At 42.3% G+C, this 18438-nt stretch overlaps 1 protein-coding gene across 2 annotated transcripts; it reads right to left on the bottom strand.

Moving 5' to 3' along the window:
- Positions 1-1058: 1058 nt before the first annotated feature.
- Positions 1059-18277, bottom strand: LOC116050408 (TNF receptor-associated factor 2-like). Of its 2 annotated transcripts, XM_031300431.2 has the most exons (11): positions 17769-18276; positions 15908-15986; positions 14269-14367; positions 11346-11507; positions 9493-9567; positions 9286-9360; positions 7483-7965; positions 7183-7360; positions 6902-7050; positions 4291-4509; positions 1059-2360 (listed from the first exon to the last, which is right to left on the bottom strand). In XM_031300431.2, exons 1-10 carry the CDS (start codon positions 17957-17959, stop codon positions 4291-4293), a joined length of 1710 nt encoding a protein of 569 aa, XP_031156291.1. In that variant the 5' UTR covers positions 17960-18276; the 3' UTR covers positions 1059-2360. The 2 variants fall into 2 exon arrangements, with proteins under 2 accessions (XP_031156291.1, XP_031156292.1); XM_031300432.2 differs by lacking the exon at positions 9286-9360 and having other exon boundaries at positions 17769-18277.
- Positions 18278-18438: the final 161 nt, after the last annotated feature.

Genomic DNA, 18438 nt, shown 5'->3' with positions numbered 1-18438 from the left:
TCTCTTGGTTTTCAAAAATAACATCGTGCACAGCTGTCAGTTTTCAGAAAAGTGTTTGTTTACACGTCCCCGTGTATATATGCTGTCAAGAGCACGCCAGACCTGTAGGTGGCAGTGTAACGAGAAGCTCAAGCCCACATTAGCCAATCAGAATCCTCAAAATAGCAACAACAGCAAGAAATCACTTCCTCTTTTCTTTCCTCTTCCTCTCCTCTGCTGCCTAAACCTCCGTTTGTCTCAGTTTACATGCAAACGTAGATTTCAAAAATCTCCACTCTGGCTGGAGTTTTTAGAAAGAAACGTTTTCAGAGGGAGAAAATCATTCATTCAGGTATAAGTGGAAGGTGGTAGACGTTAAGCTTATTTGGATAAAGAGCCAATCCATGCAGATAGAGTGCATTGTGTGTGTATATAATATATGCCTAGCCTTTATATTTGTATAGTTCTTTTCATACAAACATTTGTAGTGTTTCACACTAAATATATAGCCATACTGTGTATGTAGGCCATCGGCTATTATAAATATAAAGGCCTATGTGAGTGGGTGTGTGTGTTAAATACAACAAATAAAAATGTACGACCCCCGTACATTCTCATCCATGTTGTGAATTGAATTCAAAGTACCTATATAGAAGTTGTCATGAACACTTCTCCTCTGACAAAGATCATAACATGCAGCGTATGACAGAAGAGACAGCTGATGCAGTGGTGCTGCTCATCATATTTAGTTGACGTTGCTTTTAATGACTGCTCGGAGGCAGAGGTGTCTCGTTTGGTAAATGGATGTTGCCTTGACTCCTCTCTCCTCGAGGCTCTTCCTCGACTTCTCGGCTCGAATCTCCTGTGGGCGGGACTAAGACGCGAGGAGGGGAATCGAGGAGAGGAATCGAAGATTCACAAACTGGGAAATGGGAAAGGCCCCTGCTGTGGCAGGAACACTGTGTTTGCATTGTGCGTCCCCATGTGGTCAAACCGTGTTTTTCACAGCTCCAATGTGCTGTAGTAGTTCTCCACTTGCAGCACATGTTCACATTACAAAATGATAAGCACTGCACTTCTTTGCATTTAGGGCATCTTAAAACCTTTAATGAAACAAAACTAAATACAAATGTCCGGTAGTACAAAGAATTCACTAACACACAGTTACTGTCCAAACAACGTAGCAGACAACAGGTAGATTGCAGTTTGATGTCACCGCTCCTCATCTTAATCTCAACGTGGGCTTTACAGAGATCCATTCAATAGATATGTAAATAAATCAAACTGAGCTGTTTCAGTTTGACTGTCATTTGAACACACGTGCATCACATTGACATATTGTTCATATTGTTCATTCTGTTGCAGTAACAGTGAGGCAGTGTGGCGTTTCCTAGAAGTCCATATCGCTGATGCAGCATAACATCATCTGGCTCAAATAGAGAAGATTCTGTCACATCCGGTCAACAGATCGAGCTACAGACACATCTGTTTGTTAGCCTTTATGTGACATTTAGCAGATGGAAATGAAATGTGAAGCCCTTTTATGTTCACCAGCTGTGAATAATAAAGAAGTCTCGCCCACATCAGGTAACACATTTTACAAGAGAGAGCAAGTTTAGAACATCCATCCAGAGCCGGAAGCAGCACATAGGGCCCGACTAATGGCCACAGTCATCCATGCAAACGGCAGTGTACATAATGTGCAACAGCAACATACTGTGAAGAGGAAAGAAGGGAGGACACATGGAGCCCTCCGGAGGTCAGACTGCATCCCCTTACACACACAGCCAACATGCTTTTAAACCGTCTCAACACACACCATCACTTGTTTCTATATATTAATCAGATATGGTTTTCACAGCAGCACACGTCTCAAACTCAATACAGTAGCATCACACGCTCATGTGCTGTATATATTGATCCTAAAATCATAAAAAATAAAATGCTGGTCTCCAACATGAACAAGTGTTTGATATATATGGATTTTTCCTACTGAAACATCTCATGCACAGAGAGCCTTCAGTATCGTTGAGAGGTTTAAAAACACGCTGGATGTGTTTGGATGAAGATCCAAAAGATAAAGATATTCTGACCTCATTGAAGTTATGATTACAGAAAGTAAAACTGTAACATTCACTAGTTGTATGTATGCAAAGGGAAACATTCTTAGTCACTTAGATTTTCATACCATAAAAAAGTAAGGAACGGGGGGGCAGGGCTATAAAGGACAACAAAAGAAAAAAGTCACTGCACAAAATCAAAAGGTTCACATCTTGGTAGGTTTAAACTGACAGGACGGAACATCCACAACTGAGTGGGCTCAAGGAACATAAAAAAGGTACAGGCACTTCTTTTTCTGTAAAAAGTAGGTCGGTTCAAAGCTGTAAGGAAAGCCAAAAATAGGAAAGTATTACAATAATATCAACCATTTCCTCTTCTCATACCTCCTCCTGAGGCCTCCACATCTCAGATCAAGCGTGGGTCCAAGCACGGCCGAAGGCTACATCCATATGGAAATATATAATACTACACCCATATGTGTCTTCACAAAGGGTTCAACATCCACACACAGCTGACACACACTAATAATAGACTTATATTAAAATGTAAACGCTGAAATGCAGTCTACTGATGAAGGGGTCTCCAATGGAAAGCCTGCTTGTGATTGATGCAGTGAATTTCTGCCTCACAGGTTTCAGTGCATGTCACAACACAAGCACCATCCCTGAAGACCTGAAACACAGGTTCGGAGGAGGAACCCATGGCAACAACTGCCACTTGCTGCAGCGTTTTGATGTTGCAGACCGTTTGCCCCAGCACATTCAATCTTTTCCCAACAGCCGAGAAGGGAGCAACCTACCCACATCAGAGCCCCGGGCTCGGACTGTTCCATTCAGAAACATTTGGAGAACACAACAACCACAAACTCTACAACTAGATGGATCCTTTGTGAAGACTCAACATATTTTGAACATACCTGTACAAAATAACAGCACAAGTACATTAAAAATGTCATTTTGGCCATGTAAATATTTGTACATATGCATATTACTAAATATTATAAATTGCTACAATGAAAGTGATTTATAAAATGGTCAAAGAAAGTGTAAATATGCAGAGAACAAATATTGAAAAAAAGCCAAAGGTTAATATCAACAGATATTTCTTGAATCTCTCAGAGCTTGTGTGCAAATATACGTTTTTAGTTTTAATAAAATGTCATATTTCCATTTGGGAAAATCAGCTCGTCTACCACCATCGCCTTACTGGACAAAGAACACACACACACACACACACACACACACACACACACACACACACACACCCACCCCCCCCCCTCCCCCACCCCCCGGCTTCATCTCTCGCTGTGTGTGTCGGCTATTTCATCATGTCACTGCTCTACGGCTCATCAATTCTTCATTTCAAATTGAAATCCTGGTGTTTGAAATTTCAAACTTTAACAATACAAAAACCCAGGTGAAAATCAGATAACAAAATACTGTTTGCATCACAATTTGATCAGCGGCACCATCAATATCTCTGTATTAACAGAGGGCCAGATGACTATATGCAGGGCAGAGGGGTCATTCACAGTCTAGTCTAGATCCTTGCTGTTCCACTTCAGGGATTTCTCCCGTGCAGCAGGAAGTTTTGCCATTTCCTTCCGTTTTCTTTGCGTTAGAATTTTAAATTTGGTGGATTAATGAGGACTATTATTGAATGCTCCTCAGATCTCTGCAGGGTAAATCCAGACAGCTAGCTAGACTATCTGTCCAATCTGAGTTTTTCTGTGCAGAGTTTAGTACCGCCCATGACGATTGTGATTTGTTTAAAAAAATGGCAATAAACCAGAGCACGTTTTCCTCCCATCCCCGAATGCTATTTGGAGTAGCCAGACTCTCCTTCAGAGCGCTTTGAAGGAGGGTCTGGCAAAGCAAAACTACTCACATGGGACCCCTCCCCCCTTCAGCCCTAATGTTTGTGTGAGAGTTTTGGTCCTGCTGGTTGTCAGCGGCAGTCTGCAGCTGCTCCCAGTGATACAGCCCCTGTACTCTACCTGCAGACAGACACAGTCAGAGACGAGCTGGGGAACAATGTGGGCAGCATTTAGCAGCTACAGAGACACATGTTTCCCTCAGGAGTGGGTGGAGACCAAAACAGAACTACAAGAAGAGAATATTGGACTGCCGTTCATCAGACTGCCAGTGACACGCCTCCTAGTGAGCGATCATGTTGCTCTGTGTCTGCTGGATGTGGAAATAAGAATTAGTCTGATAACATCAACTACGACATGTCAAACGTGTGGTTTACCTAGAGCCCAGTGAGGTCTACGATGGCCTTGATGAAGATGGTGTCGTCGCGGATGTACGAGTTCTTAGAGTCCAGTTTGGAGAGCGGACAGAAGAGCGGGCAGCCGCTGGCGATGTTCATATCGCTGACGGGCCTCTGAAAGGACGAGGATGAGACGTCGGGCCGGAAGGCATCGATGATGTGCTCCCTGTTGTTCTGGTCCAGCAGCATGAGGGTGACCTGCGGACAGATGTTAGCAGTCTGAGCCAACAGCTGGAGCTGAGCCACGGAGGCAGGTCCAGGACACTTTGAGCTGCTCGGTATAGTGTATTCAACATGAGTAATGGATCATAAAAAACATAAATACAAAATATTAGTGCAATAAGACACTAAATCTGAAGCTAAATGTAAAATAACCAACACGGTGCTTTAGGATTTCAAACTCATTCAAACATAAAGTTGATCTAAAAAATGATCTAAATCCACAGTGTCCAAATATACTATTATAGAGTAAATAGTGTAGAACTATAGAGCATTTTATGCAATTATCTGCATCTTCTTGAAGTTAGATGAGATCTTTTTTTACTTTTAAGTTTAAAGCTGGAATCAGGCCGTGGTTAGCCTAGCTTAGCATAAAGACTATTAGTAAAACAGCTAGCCTGTCTCTGGCCAAAGTTCAGAAATACACCTCCATACTGTAGTTCTGTGGATAACATGTGCCTTCTTTTAAAAAATAGCCTAACTTCTCTTAAAGCCACAAACAGACATTCCATTTGTGTTTGTGTAACGTTCCAGGTTAAACAAACCAGCGTGCCAGAGACTAATTTTTTACAGTAGCCACATCCAAGCTTGCGTGCGCCAATGTGACGTCAAAATGACATAGATCTCAGTGGCGCGCCAGGACTTTGAGTGCGCGAGCAGAGGGCAAGCACCACTTAATTTTTTTCAGCCGCGACACAACAAAGCTGAAACAGGAAGCATGGACGAGTTCGCCGACAACCAGATGCCAGGACTCTGAGAGTGACTGCAGGTCTCTCCTGTAAACTTACTGGGTTAAGAGGAGTTCTTTTATGGTGAATGAAAGGCTTGATCCCACCAAGTAGCTCATCCAATCAAATCGAAGCATTGACGTCAATGCTGCAGCCAGTTCTGCCGTTGTTTACCTTTTTCTTCTTCTTCTAGTCCGTAGAAATAGCAAAGTCTTCCTCATTAGCGCCGCCTCTGTTCAGGAGAAGACTGCAGCTAGTGTCACAACCACCACGCAGGAGTAGAAACAGTTACAGCGCTCCCATGACGTCATATTTGCGCCGCCAGGTTGGGAACAGCCAAGGGGGTAAGCCTCTCTCCTTAGCTCCTATGGCGCCATTTTGATGCTAACAAGTCATCACCCCCCGTTAGCATCCCATTGACTGCCATTCATTTTGACGTCACTTTGACAGAGAATAACTTTACATCTGAAGAGTTTAAAGACTCTATTTGTCCGTTGTTTATTTCTAAAGAAACACGACAATGTATAAAAGGCTCCATTACCTTGTAGCTCACGTTATGGCTCCGTAGCAGACGTTTTTATAAAAATAGGCTAACGATTGGGTCATAACCACGAGACTTACTGTCTCATAGTAGAGGAATTACCGTGTAGTACAGGAGAAGCTCTCAGGCAGTTTGTTCTTCCATTAGCTGTTTAAGTTTAATTACTAATGTTAACTATCATTTTAGTGATCAATAATTAGCCTGTGTCTATGTTATCTCCTTACATATACCTACGCTCTCCGTCTCTGCTAGATTGGGAATGATTGAGATTTCTCTTGGCACAGCTACCAGAAGACTTCCAACTTTCAGACAGGTTGCTCACGTCACATCTACGTCTTCAAGCTCAGTTGGAGGCTGCTCAGTAACGCTCAGCCAGCACCGGGAAAGTGCTTCTAAAGGCCTTCACTGGTCTCCGTAGAAATCAACGGCGTCAATGTGTCCATTTCTTTTACTGTCTATGGGAACGGCCAGTGTACTCAATGTTTAACTGTTTCACACTTTATGCTAAGCTAGGCTAACCCCGTCCTGACGGCAGCTCCACACAGTAGCAGTTCCAGCATGTTCAGCTTGTTATGTGTGTATACATACTGTACGTTCAGAGGTGGAAGAAGTACTCCGATCTTTTACTGCAGTTAAAGTAGTAATACCACAGAGTAGAAAGGCCCTATTACAAGTTAAAGTCCTGCATTCAAAATGCTAAAAGTACCAAGGTATTAGCATCAAAATGTACTAAACGTGAAAAGTACTCATTCTGCAGAACGATGTCTATTACATTATGCTATTATGAATTTTGATGCATTAATGTGTTCATCACTGTAATGTTGCAGCTGGTAAAGATGGAAGTCATTTTGATCAATTAAAATATAACAATACATCATCATTTATTTGATGATTTTGTATTATTAAAATCAATCTGCAAAGTAACTAGTAACTGAAGTTACCTCTTCGATTTAGTGGAGCAAAAGTATAAATTAGCAGAAAATAAAAATTACCTCAAAATTAATTAATTAAAAGTAGAGTACCTTAACTAAGGACTTTCCTCAGTTACTGTCCACCCCAGGATATATGGATTTGAGCTAATTCCCATGTCTGGATGTGTTACCTTCTGATTGAAAGGCCACTTGAGCAGTGCGTCGCTGTGTCCTCTCATCACCACGAAGAACAGAGACAGGTGGGTACCGCGGCCCGTCCCGTCGCCATTCAGGTAGATCCGCAGGCACATCTTGTAGCCGTATTTACTGGTATAAAAGGCTGGAAAACAATACCCCATCACAGTGCAATGATGTCTGTTATTCACTGCAAGAAGTGAAAACCCCTAATCACACAGATGGCTCATCATGTCGGGAGAATAACTCAGATGTTAGTCATCAATGGAGCGGTTACCAGGAGAGAACATGGCGGGAGCGCGGCCCGCCACGGCGTCCTGCCTCTTCTTGGTGAAATCAGAGATCTTCCAGACAAAGATGCCGTTGTATGTGGCAGCAGACATCTCCCTCATTTTCCCCTCCATCTCCACGATGGACAGGTCCCTCAGACTCACCGTCCTCTCCAGCTGACGGACCTGCACCGCCGGAACACATCAACAAGACACGTTAGTGACCAAAGCCATGTGAGTGCTGCAGAGGCATGCAGAGCAGACAGCTGATCAAGCTTTTAGCAACGACAGAATGAAAGTGTTGTCACCTTGTTGTTGAGGATCTCGATCTTGTCCTGGTCCAGCCGGTGCTGGCGGTTGTAGGCCTCCATGGTGGTGCAGGAGCGCTCCATCTCTCGGTTGAGCACGCAGACAATGTTCTCGAACGTGCCGACTTTGAGCTCCAGCTCCTGGCAGCGCCGGCTCAGCTCGGCCACCTTGGTTTTCTCGCTGTGCAGCTGCAGCTCCAGGGCGGCGGCGGCAGCGCTGGGCAGCGGCGTGAAGGAGGTGGCCAGGGCGGGGGCGCCGGCCCCCTGCACGGGAGGCGCAGCGCCGCGGCCCAGCTGGCTCATCTTCAGCTCCAGCTCCCTGAGGGACTGGTGCAGCTCCTGCAGCCGCTGGCCCGCCACCTCCAGGCTCTGGGGCTGCACGCTCTCCAGGCTCACCTTGATGCCCATGATGAAATGCAGCAGCAGGTTGAGGTGTTCATAGGAACACTGGCGCTCATGGTCATGGATCCTCTCTTTCTCCACCTCCACTCAAAGAAAGACACAACAGAGACACGTTAGGAACACAGGCCGCAACCCTCATCCTTTACATACACACAGACATGTCAACGGGAATGGTGACGTGTGGAGTTGTGCCACAGAAGAAGAAAAGCATACAGCAAAGAAATTATGGAGCTAATAATGGAAATATACAAAGAATTCATAAATTGTTCATGCTTTATCGGTTAACCACACTGACACCAGAACAACAGAAAAAATGCTTTGACGTCAAAGTTATCTCATACAGTGAGTACAAATAATATTGAGCAGTATTGACACCCTTTACTGGGACATATGTTTGGAAGTCACATATTAAGTATTAAGTTGAGTGGAGACCAGCTACATGTAATGACGGAGTGTAATTGATGTTATATTGAATACACCCATACATCAGTCACCTTCCTGTCAGAAGAGATGGAGAGAAAAAGACATTCCAAAATAATGTTGATGAAAAGGACCATTCAAGAGTACAGTAAGGTCAAACATATGGCACAGCTGGAAATCTGTTGGAGAAGGGAGTGGGCTTCTGAAATGGGCCGCAAAGAGCCGAGGAAAAGTGTCTACAGCTGTTCAAACAGATGCGCTGGGGGGGCGATGTGGGGTGAGGTGGGGTAATCACCTATGGGCAATTTACAATATGGAGATTACAGATATTGCCGGACACAGATCCCCCAATTCTGATGCGCGCGTGTGTGTGTGTGTGTGTGTGTGTGTGTGTGTGTGTGTGTGTGTGTGTCACTTGACTGTTGAAAACATGAGTGTTCCACATGCCTTCTAAAACCTAATGTTGACCAAGTTTTAGTCTTTTGATGAAAATATATTTTTAGTTTTGGTCAAATTACATTTTTATTCATTTCAGTGTAGTTTAGTGTTGTAAGGCTGCCACAGGTGCTTCTACTGAATATTGACACTAAGGGCCCATTGTTCTAGTGTCCAGATGTGGAACTGAATGTTTTCAAGTCTTCTGTTGATCAGTGTCCAAAGGCCTAACACACACCTGTTTCATGTTTTACTGTAAAATAACACACACACACACACACACACACACACACACATACACTCTGTAATACCTTTGCACACTAAAGAAAATGTTCTAAATGTAATAATGTTGTCTTATCAACAAAATATCATTTAATTTCTCTTATATTAGTTACTGTACTGGGAATAATGATTGTGTTTTAGTGAAGTCATTGATGTGTAAGTGATAAGCAGGAGATCTTGTTGAAATTTGCCACATCATTATATGACCCAGTCGTTGTTACATTGTTACACATACAGCAAATTAGGACAAAAATGTCTACTTACAGATGTATCGCAGCCAACAACATGAAATCTGCATGGTGCTTTAAATTTACTGCAGAACTTAATATGGTCCACATACTGCAAAACAAAACATGAAAGAAGCTAATGATCTACAGAAGAGGTTGTAGAATTTGATCCCTGGCTAAATGGTAAATGAGATCACTCCAACAGAATTATGAGAAATGACTTGAAAAGACATTTCTGGCATACCTTTTCTCTGGGGATCTTTTTCTTTGCACAACCTTCACAAATCATCGGGTACTTTGGACAGATTTCATCATGAGCCTGAAAAAACAAAGAGACTATGTAAAGTTAGTTCACAAGAAGAGAAACGTCATCCTGGTGCAGCTGGCATCAGCGAGACATCACACCGTATTAACTATTGTACTAAATATATGTTATAATGGTATACAAGTTAAAAAATCATTTGATAACACTTTATAATAATGGTACATGAATTATCATGGATTCATGCATTCATTCATGTAGTACTTCATGAACTATCAGTAATGTACCATGATTAATAGTATCTCATGCATGACTTGATGCAGGAACAATATGTTAATTAATGCATCAATTAAGGTGTTTAATCATCATGATTTCTGATTTATTAATGATGTTCATGTCTTCTTCATCGGTAAATCTGTAGTTAAAGTGACAGGCTGAACAAACTGAGTTGTAGTGTTGTAATCATTAACTAAACATGACCTCTTCATGACTTCATCATGTTTGTGGCCCTTCAAATGAAGTGCTGACCTGCTCCATCTTTAATGTTAAAGAAGATATGATTAATGGTGGCATATGCCCCAATCTTTGTGACACCTCAAATAAAATCAAAATGTCAAGACATTTCTTGTGTTCAGACACTTAGAAGTTAGTATAAAGTAAAATTCATAATTATCCTACTTGGTTGAGCATTGTTCTCAGGCATTACTGTTTAAGTGCCTTATGTTGTTGTGAATAAAGCAACTATAAAATGCATCTGCCGTATTACCCTGTGTTTTGTGTAAATGTAGTGACCTCATGAAGTACTACATTAATGAATGCATGCTTTTCCATGCATTCATTAATGTAGTATTAATGATAATGCATGTACCATTATTATAAAGTGTTACCAATCATTTTAACTGCCTCACTAGTAAAAGTATGATGGTGTCAGTGTTCCATACGGGTTACGAGATCATCTCTCATTCCCTTTAAAAGCCAGGCGCGTTTGGACCTTGGAGCATTGCTATTATGATGGAGGATTTGCACCGTAATGTTTTTATATGTAATTTTCTGCATGTGTGTGTGCTGCTGTGTGTGTGTGTGTGTGTGTGTGTATGTGCTGCTGTGCGTCCCTGTGTGTGTAACAAGCATAGTGTGCACGCGCTGTGCACGAGTCTAGGAGCATTTTACTAATGCTCTGTTAAAATAACAATGAAATGCTGCGTTATTGACTTTAGACCAGGTTTTTGTTGGTCAATGGAGCCATCACCTCCCGCTGCCTCAAGATAGCAATACTCCCAGAATGCAACTGAACACACCTCCCTGTAAGACCAGCACGCCCAGAATGCACCTGAACACACCTCCCTGTAAGACCAGCATGCCCAGAATGCACCTGAACACACCTCCCTGTAAGACCAGCATGCCCAGAATGCAACTGAACACATCTCCCTGTAAGACCAGCACGCCCACGGACCACAGATGGGTGCAGGTGCATTTGCTATTTAAACGACGTGGGCGCTGGACAGGAAACTGACAACTGCGTCGGTCTTAAACTAGCAAAGACACTGTGTCAGGCTTTGCACCGCGCTGTGCCGAGTGCGAGATAGGGCCCAGTGAGTTACACTGTGGGCTACAGCATGTTTGTTAGCCAGGGCTGTGTAATAACATTGGATTTGTTTTCAGCGCACACAGAAAATAGAGAGCTAAGTGACCGTGAAGAGATATTCACTGAATTTGACAAAAAGTGTATTGGATTAACATTGCTTACTATACCTTTAAAATACTATTTTTGTCTGAAACTACAACTCCCTAAACAAAGTGCTGTCAGAGAAATACTTGGACAGTGTTGGCCGGACCTTGATGTTCTTCAGCAGGAAGGGTTCTTTGCAGTATTTGCAGTTGAGCGTCCTTTCTGGACACTCCCTCTCGTTGTGGCGCTCCTGCTCGTTGGCTCTCATCAGCTCTTTGCAGGAGGGACACAGGATGATCATGAAGTCGCAGTGGCCCTCGTGGCTGGCCTGCAGGGGACCACCAAAAAGACTTTTAACGTTTTAATTATGTTCACTCATCTTTTAATGACCTGGGGTGGACCTTTGTCTTGATGCTTTCCACCACATGTAGGGATGTATCCCACTAGGGATGGGCGATACCACACTTTTAGGATTCCATACGATACCGATACTTTTTCTTGCATTTTCATCGATATCGATACCGATACTGTTAATTTCTTATTGGCAATTTTTGTCAGTAAAAATATTATTACATTTAAGACAAATCACAAGACAAATACAGACCATTTATACAAATGTATTATGGTCAATACACAATACAATTTAAATTAAAATAAATAACATAAATATGAATTAAATAAATTAAATATGAACAAAAACATACACATTTTCAGGCCCTTGGCTGTGTCGCTGTCGGCTGTGTCGCACGTTGACGCTCATTCGCTCGTCTCCTGTCACGTGACATGGGCCAGCTCAATACGCCGCCAGGTACAGGGGTGTCCCGGCACATAGTCATTTAAGTAAGTAATCTAAAACAGCTGAAAGTGATGCATACACCCCCAATTATTATTTTTTAGTTTATATCGATATTTTTTTAAGGAAATCAATGCCAAATGAGTAGCGTGAGTATATCGATCTATCGATACCACAGGATCGGTACGCCCATCCCTATATCCCACACTTAGAGACTTGCCTCGAAATAGACAACACGGATACTGTCGGTACACGATCCGTTCTGCACATGCGCAAGATAATACTGTTTTACCGAGGATACGACCTGCATGATCTGTTCCACGCTAGCCTATGGCTAGCCTCCACCGGGAAGCTAACGTTAGTTTAACTAACAGCTAATTCGGCTAACCGCTAGCTGACAGCTAGATTCAGTCTAATAAAATAACGTTAACTCAAACGTAATGGGAAAAGCAGGCTACAGCTAAATTAAGACTTCACAGTAATAACAATAAAGACAAGTATTGAGTGATTGTATTTTAAATGAGCACAAGTAAAGTAGAACTGACGTAACAGCTGTTATATATGTTAGGTGTTTGTTATATATGTCAACGTTTATTTTCAAGTTTTATTTTGAGGGTCTTTTAAAGTTATTACATGCTGTCTCAGCTAGCAGTTAGCCGAATTAGCTGTTAGCTAAACTAACGTTAGCTTGCCTGTGGAGGCTAACGGCAGACCGCTACAATCAGCTAGCGGTTAGCCGAATGAGCCGTTAGCTAAACTAACGTTAGCTTGCCTGTGGAGGCTAACGGCAGACCGCTACAATCAGCTAGCGGTTAGCCGAATTAGCTGTTAGCTAAACTAACGTTAGCTTGGCTGTCGACCGGAAGCGTGGAACAGATCGTGCAGTGTCGTAAATCCTCGTACAACCGCGCATGCGCGAACATTTTGCGCATGTGCAGAACGGATCGTGCAGGCAGAACGGATCGTGTACCGACAGATACGATAAACCGTGCGTTCACGGACATCGGAAAAACGTTTTTCCGAGTGAAAACGTCATCATTCACATCCCTTCCTGTCGGAATCAGAGGTGGGAAACTCGGGCCAAATTTTGCTAACCGAGTTTCCCAGTTGGTGACGCGTTGTTGACAACTGATGTTTGATGTAGGCGACTTTGGTTCACTGAACAGATTTCAATGACAATAAACTGTTTATTGTGGACAAACGCCTCTGCTGAGAAACATACACAGACATAACATGTTTCAAATTATTCATAAATAGGCCTATGTATAAAAAAACAACAACACATTATCCGTGTCCTTTCCTGTTCGTTGTCCTGCAGATAACACAGACACCTGACGATGTGCTGTTTGGATGCTCGCATAAGAAAACAGCAGCAAATTATTGTAGCCTCCATGTTTTCACCAGGTTTTCACACACCTGATGCTCTAGGCTACGCCCAACATTTGGTGGCAGTCATGCAACAAGTTTTTATGCCAAACGCCAATATAACAGAAGAAGAAGAACACGCATCCCGACCATCCTAACCATGTGAACACTGGTAGTCGGAAAAACAACGTAATCACGGGGGCGGTCCCTGTTATTCCGAGGTGGCATGAACGCGCCAAAAGTCCTGCTGGTTCTTTACAGTGTTCAGCATGACAAGCTGCCAGCTTATTTTCACAGACTTTTATTAAAGTCAAGACTTTCACAAACAGCATCGACAAGGTGATGAAGTGAAGCAGAAATGTCACTTCTTTAGGTATTTAAGGAAATGTATAGGTTTCAATAATGAAGTTAAAAGTATAAATATACACCTGCAATATTTAAAAACTGATCCACTGATCAACATGTTCCGGCACCTCCAACGTTGGATCCGGAACCTTTTTTATTGGATCCGGCACCTCCTGCGTCACCATGAATGCCTAAACGCCTAAATGAAAAAAATAAATGACTGTTTGTGTAGTGTTCAATGTTGTTATCTGTCTAGTTAGTCTTTATTCCCCATTGAAGTTCCACAAAAATCTTGTGTTTGCATTTTCGATGCGTTTTGAGGTGAATTTTCAGGGTAAGATAGATAACTATATATGTTCTTAATGTTTGCATGTACTCTATGTTGTTAGAAACACTGTATTGCTGCTATCTTGGCCAGGGCTCCCTTGAAAAGGGAATTTTGTAATCCCAATGGGATTTACCTGGTTAATATTAACTAAAGCTTTAATAAAAAACAAATAAGAATAACAGCCACGGTCAAAATTAAAATGGACATGTGACTGGGAGCAGGTGTTCATTTCCCTGCATGCTTTGCATTAGTGCGCACCTCAAACTCTTTGATGGTTCCCGTCCACGTGCATCCCTCGTTGGGACAGACCGCTGCCAAGGCCTCCACTTCCCTCCGAGCTGCATTGTCAGGGAAAGCCTGCGTGGAGAATTGGTGCTTTAACAAAATATTTTCACACTGTGATTTTAGATTAATAATCATTAGTAATGTTGATATAATGACTAAGTGGGTAAAGGCAAATAATAGAACAGCTAGAACAGTCTGGTAAGTTCAGAAAAGTACATCACTTTACTGTACTGCAGCGAGATGCATTACATTACCTAGAGATTGGCATGGGATACTTTCCATAAGATCATCTCTCAATGCAAATCAAACCAGCTATTAGGATAACTGAAATACAACCATGTTAATCTCTAGGTATGGTGAAGGGTATGTGATGATGTGGGGGTATGGTGAAGGGTATGTGATGATGTGGGGTATGGTGAAGGGTATGTGATGATGTGGGGTATGGTGAAGGGGATGTGATGATGGGGGGTATGGTGAAGGGAATGTGATGATGTGGGGGTATGGTGAAGGGAATGTGATGATGTGGGGTATGGTGAAGGGTATGTGATGATGTGGAGGTATGGTGAAGGGTATGTGATGATGTGGGGTATGGTGAAGGGTATGTGATGATGTGGGGTATGGTGAAGGGTATGTGATGATGTGGAGGTATGGTGAAGGGTATGTGATGATGTGGGGGTATGGTGAAGGGTATGTGATGATGTGGGGTATGGTGAAGGGTATGTGATGATGTGGGGGTATGGTGAAGGGTATGTGATGATGTGGGGGTATGGTGAAGGGTATGTGATGATGTGGAGGTATGGTGAAGGGTATGTGATGATGTGGGGTATGGTGAAGGGTATGTGATGATGTGGGGGTATGGTGAAGGGTATGTGATGATGTGGGGTATGGTGAAGGGTATGTGATGATGTGGGGTATGGTGAAGGGTATGTGATGATGTGGGGTATGGTGAAGGGTATGTGATGATGTGGGGGTATGGTGAAGGGTATGTGATGATGTGGGGTATGGTGAAGGGTATGTGATGATGTGGGGGCCAAGGGAACTTTATCAGGATGCATAGTATCCTGGATCCATGTAATAACTTGCCTTTCAAAATAAAAGTCTGCCTGCCTCTATGGGAATTTAACATAGGGGTGTACTGACTTATGCCCCCTGTATTTTAAGGAAGAACATTTATTTATTTACGATACATTATTCATTCACAAAGAAAATTGTTGTCCTTAAAGGTTGGATATTTCCTCATTTTTTTAATTAAGGCATTAAGATCAATTTCCAAAAGATGATTTTTTTATTCCTCTTTTTAGTCAACTTTAGCATGGGTTCATAAACTTATGAGTGCCACTGTATAACGATATACAAAATCTAAGACGATATCTAGTCTCGTATCACAATATGGATATAATATCCATATATCGCCCAGCCCTATGACGTGACAGTGCTGACTATACAGGGCTGTTACATCCACACTAATGTTGGCTTTCATCACCTGCAACCCAAATATACCAGACCAGGGCTGACTACAGTCCTACTGACAGACTCGGCATTATGTTAACAGACGAGGGAACTTCCTAATGCAGTATTTAATGTCACTGCGAGGGGAAAAAGATGCACTTACACCGCCTTGCTTGAGAATGGAGGTGGGTTCCTCAAACAAGTCTTCTTTGATGCACGCACTGCATTTCTGTGGTCCAGAGCTTGAAGGGAGGAAAAGCAAATATTACATTACAGAAGTATCATACATATAATGTTAAACTACCACATCTACAATGCTGTTAAAGTCCGCCCAGTTCACTGTTAACTCTGGGATCAGGACAGAAACATCTCAACTCAAGGTTTCCCAATGAGCTTTCAGCTGCTTCTCATGGTCTTCAACCAGAGACACTCCCAGCTCCGTGAGATGAAGGTCTGAATACAGCTGGTCAGCGGAGCTTGAGTTGAGATTGTTTACTCAGAGCTGAAATGATTACTTCATTAGCAATTAGTTGATCCGCTACTGCTGTTTTTGGATGAATTAGTTTAGTCATTTTTCAAGCAAAATGGACAAATAGTTACTGGTAGTTACAATATTTACAAAATTAGATATCTTTAAAAAAACTAGTCATTTGAATATGTCATTGCGGCTGTAGGAAAAAGTGACTTCTGACATTTGGATTAATAATCATTGGCAGCCGTACACACATACTATAGTCTAACATGTCATTTATCTAAACTTCATAGAATATGTGGTAAAGCCACAAGTTGTGTATTGTTTACATTTATATTGACACAACACAAAAAAACAGACGGCTGTGACAAATGTGATAATAAGACAAGAATAACATGTTGCAATAGAATATTATAATATTACAACCTGGTGCCACCTTTGCGGTGTGTCATGAAGTTGTGAATATGGACTGTCCCGGGACTGTTACATTTGATGTATTTAACAACAATGTGGGGTAGGGTTTGGAAACACTGAAGAAGCCTGATTTATTGGCCATACGTACTAAGTTCAGTTTAGTTATTTATTTCATATGTACTATTGTAGTCACATGCTTTACTACTGCTAGTCATCATCACCAATACTAATTATTTAGAGTCATAGTGTTGTGTGGTTCTGATTGAGGGCAGAAGTCTTGCTGAGGCAGCAAACATTACGGATCTAAAATACAACTAAATCTGAAAATGAAAAAATGCCACTGACACACACACACACACACACACACACACACACGAAAATCAATGATCTCACAACCAAGTTTGACGTCTCACTGCGCCGTTAGTCCAAATACAGTCTATGGTTCAAATAAGAAAAATAATATATGGATTTTGTTTATGTATTCTTGTTTCTGTTTCATGATACTAATAAAAAAGAAAGAACACCAGTCGTACTATTGTTCCTACTGCTGTCATATTGTCTAATATAGACAAACTAACTATTGAAAAGTACATGGGTAGTACATGGGATAGACCCTTGTCAGGTCACATTATCTACCATATGGATAAAGGTCACCTAAACTCCGATCAGAAACTGCCCATTTTAACTTTGGCTCGCTTATTGACAAAGATACATACTGAGTGGAGTATACTGTAAAGATTTTAACAGTAGTCGGCGGATCTTCTAGTAAATTCGGTATAGATATTACTTTAATACAATACACTGTCAAGTTAAAACTCTTCGAGATCAGTGCTCGCTCGGGCCAGCCACAACCAATACACAACAGCGCTTAGCAGGAAAAGACTACGAGGACACCTGACCAACCCGTCACATAAGTTTCGATTTTATTAAGATCAAGTGGTGATTGGTGATTTGCCTTACAGCCGAATTTTGCATTGGGTCTTTGCAATCTATATATCGTAACGTGTCTTAGTAGTACATAGCATTACCTGTAACAATAGGCAGGGAAGTATTAAATTGAGGGATATCTGAAGGAGGGCTGGTGGTGACAGGCTCTGACTGCTCCTGTAGCTAGCTCCCTAGCAGCAGCAGTACTCACCTCACAGTATTGTTAAAACAGAAGGAACAAAAGCGGTGACCACACTGAGCCTGCAGGGGCCTCCTCAACACTTTCTGGCACGAGTTGCACAGATGCTTGTCTTCCAGGTTGTTGGCCAGGATTTTCTTTGGGAAGCCCGGCTTGTTTCCTTCCAGGGAAGATGGTGGAGACGGCGGCTCCTGTGCAGCCATTATTTCCCTTGAACAATATACCAGGCACTCAGCGGGGTGTGTTCAAGACAGCAAACACAGCTGTCGCCAGCAACCACCCATCGTTTTTTGACAATTTAATAAGATATGTATTCCTGCTAATGTTAGGAACGCATAACGATAGCTGCTCTACATATGCACTGACAAATAAGAGCATGCATGTGATGTGATAGATGTGACAGCAGAGGATGCTGTGTTCGGTTGTAAATCACTCCGTCTGCCGCTAGGCGCCGCAGCCCGAGAGAAGAGCATTTATTCTAGGCGAGTACTATCAGGAAGCAGGCTGCTGCCCTGGATCTGGGATCTGGGATCTAGACCTGTGATCTGGACCTATGATCTGGACCACAGAGCACAGAGATATCAAAATAAAAGCAAGGTGTTTTTGTATTCAAATATCCAAAAGATTTTGGACAGATTTGGAGTCTTACTTTTTTGAACCCACTAAATTTGTCTAACGTTCT

Source organism: Sander lucioperca, chromosome 2, assembly GCF_008315115.2.
Source record: "Sander lucioperca isolate FBNREF2018 chromosome 2, SLUC_FBN_1.2, whole genome shotgun sequence".
NCBI classification, from domain to species: domain Eukaryota; kingdom Metazoa; phylum Chordata; class Actinopteri; order Perciformes; family Percidae; genus Sander; species Sander lucioperca.
Note: the sequence above shows the minus strand (reverse complement) of the source record. Positions and strands in the feature narration are given on the sequence as shown.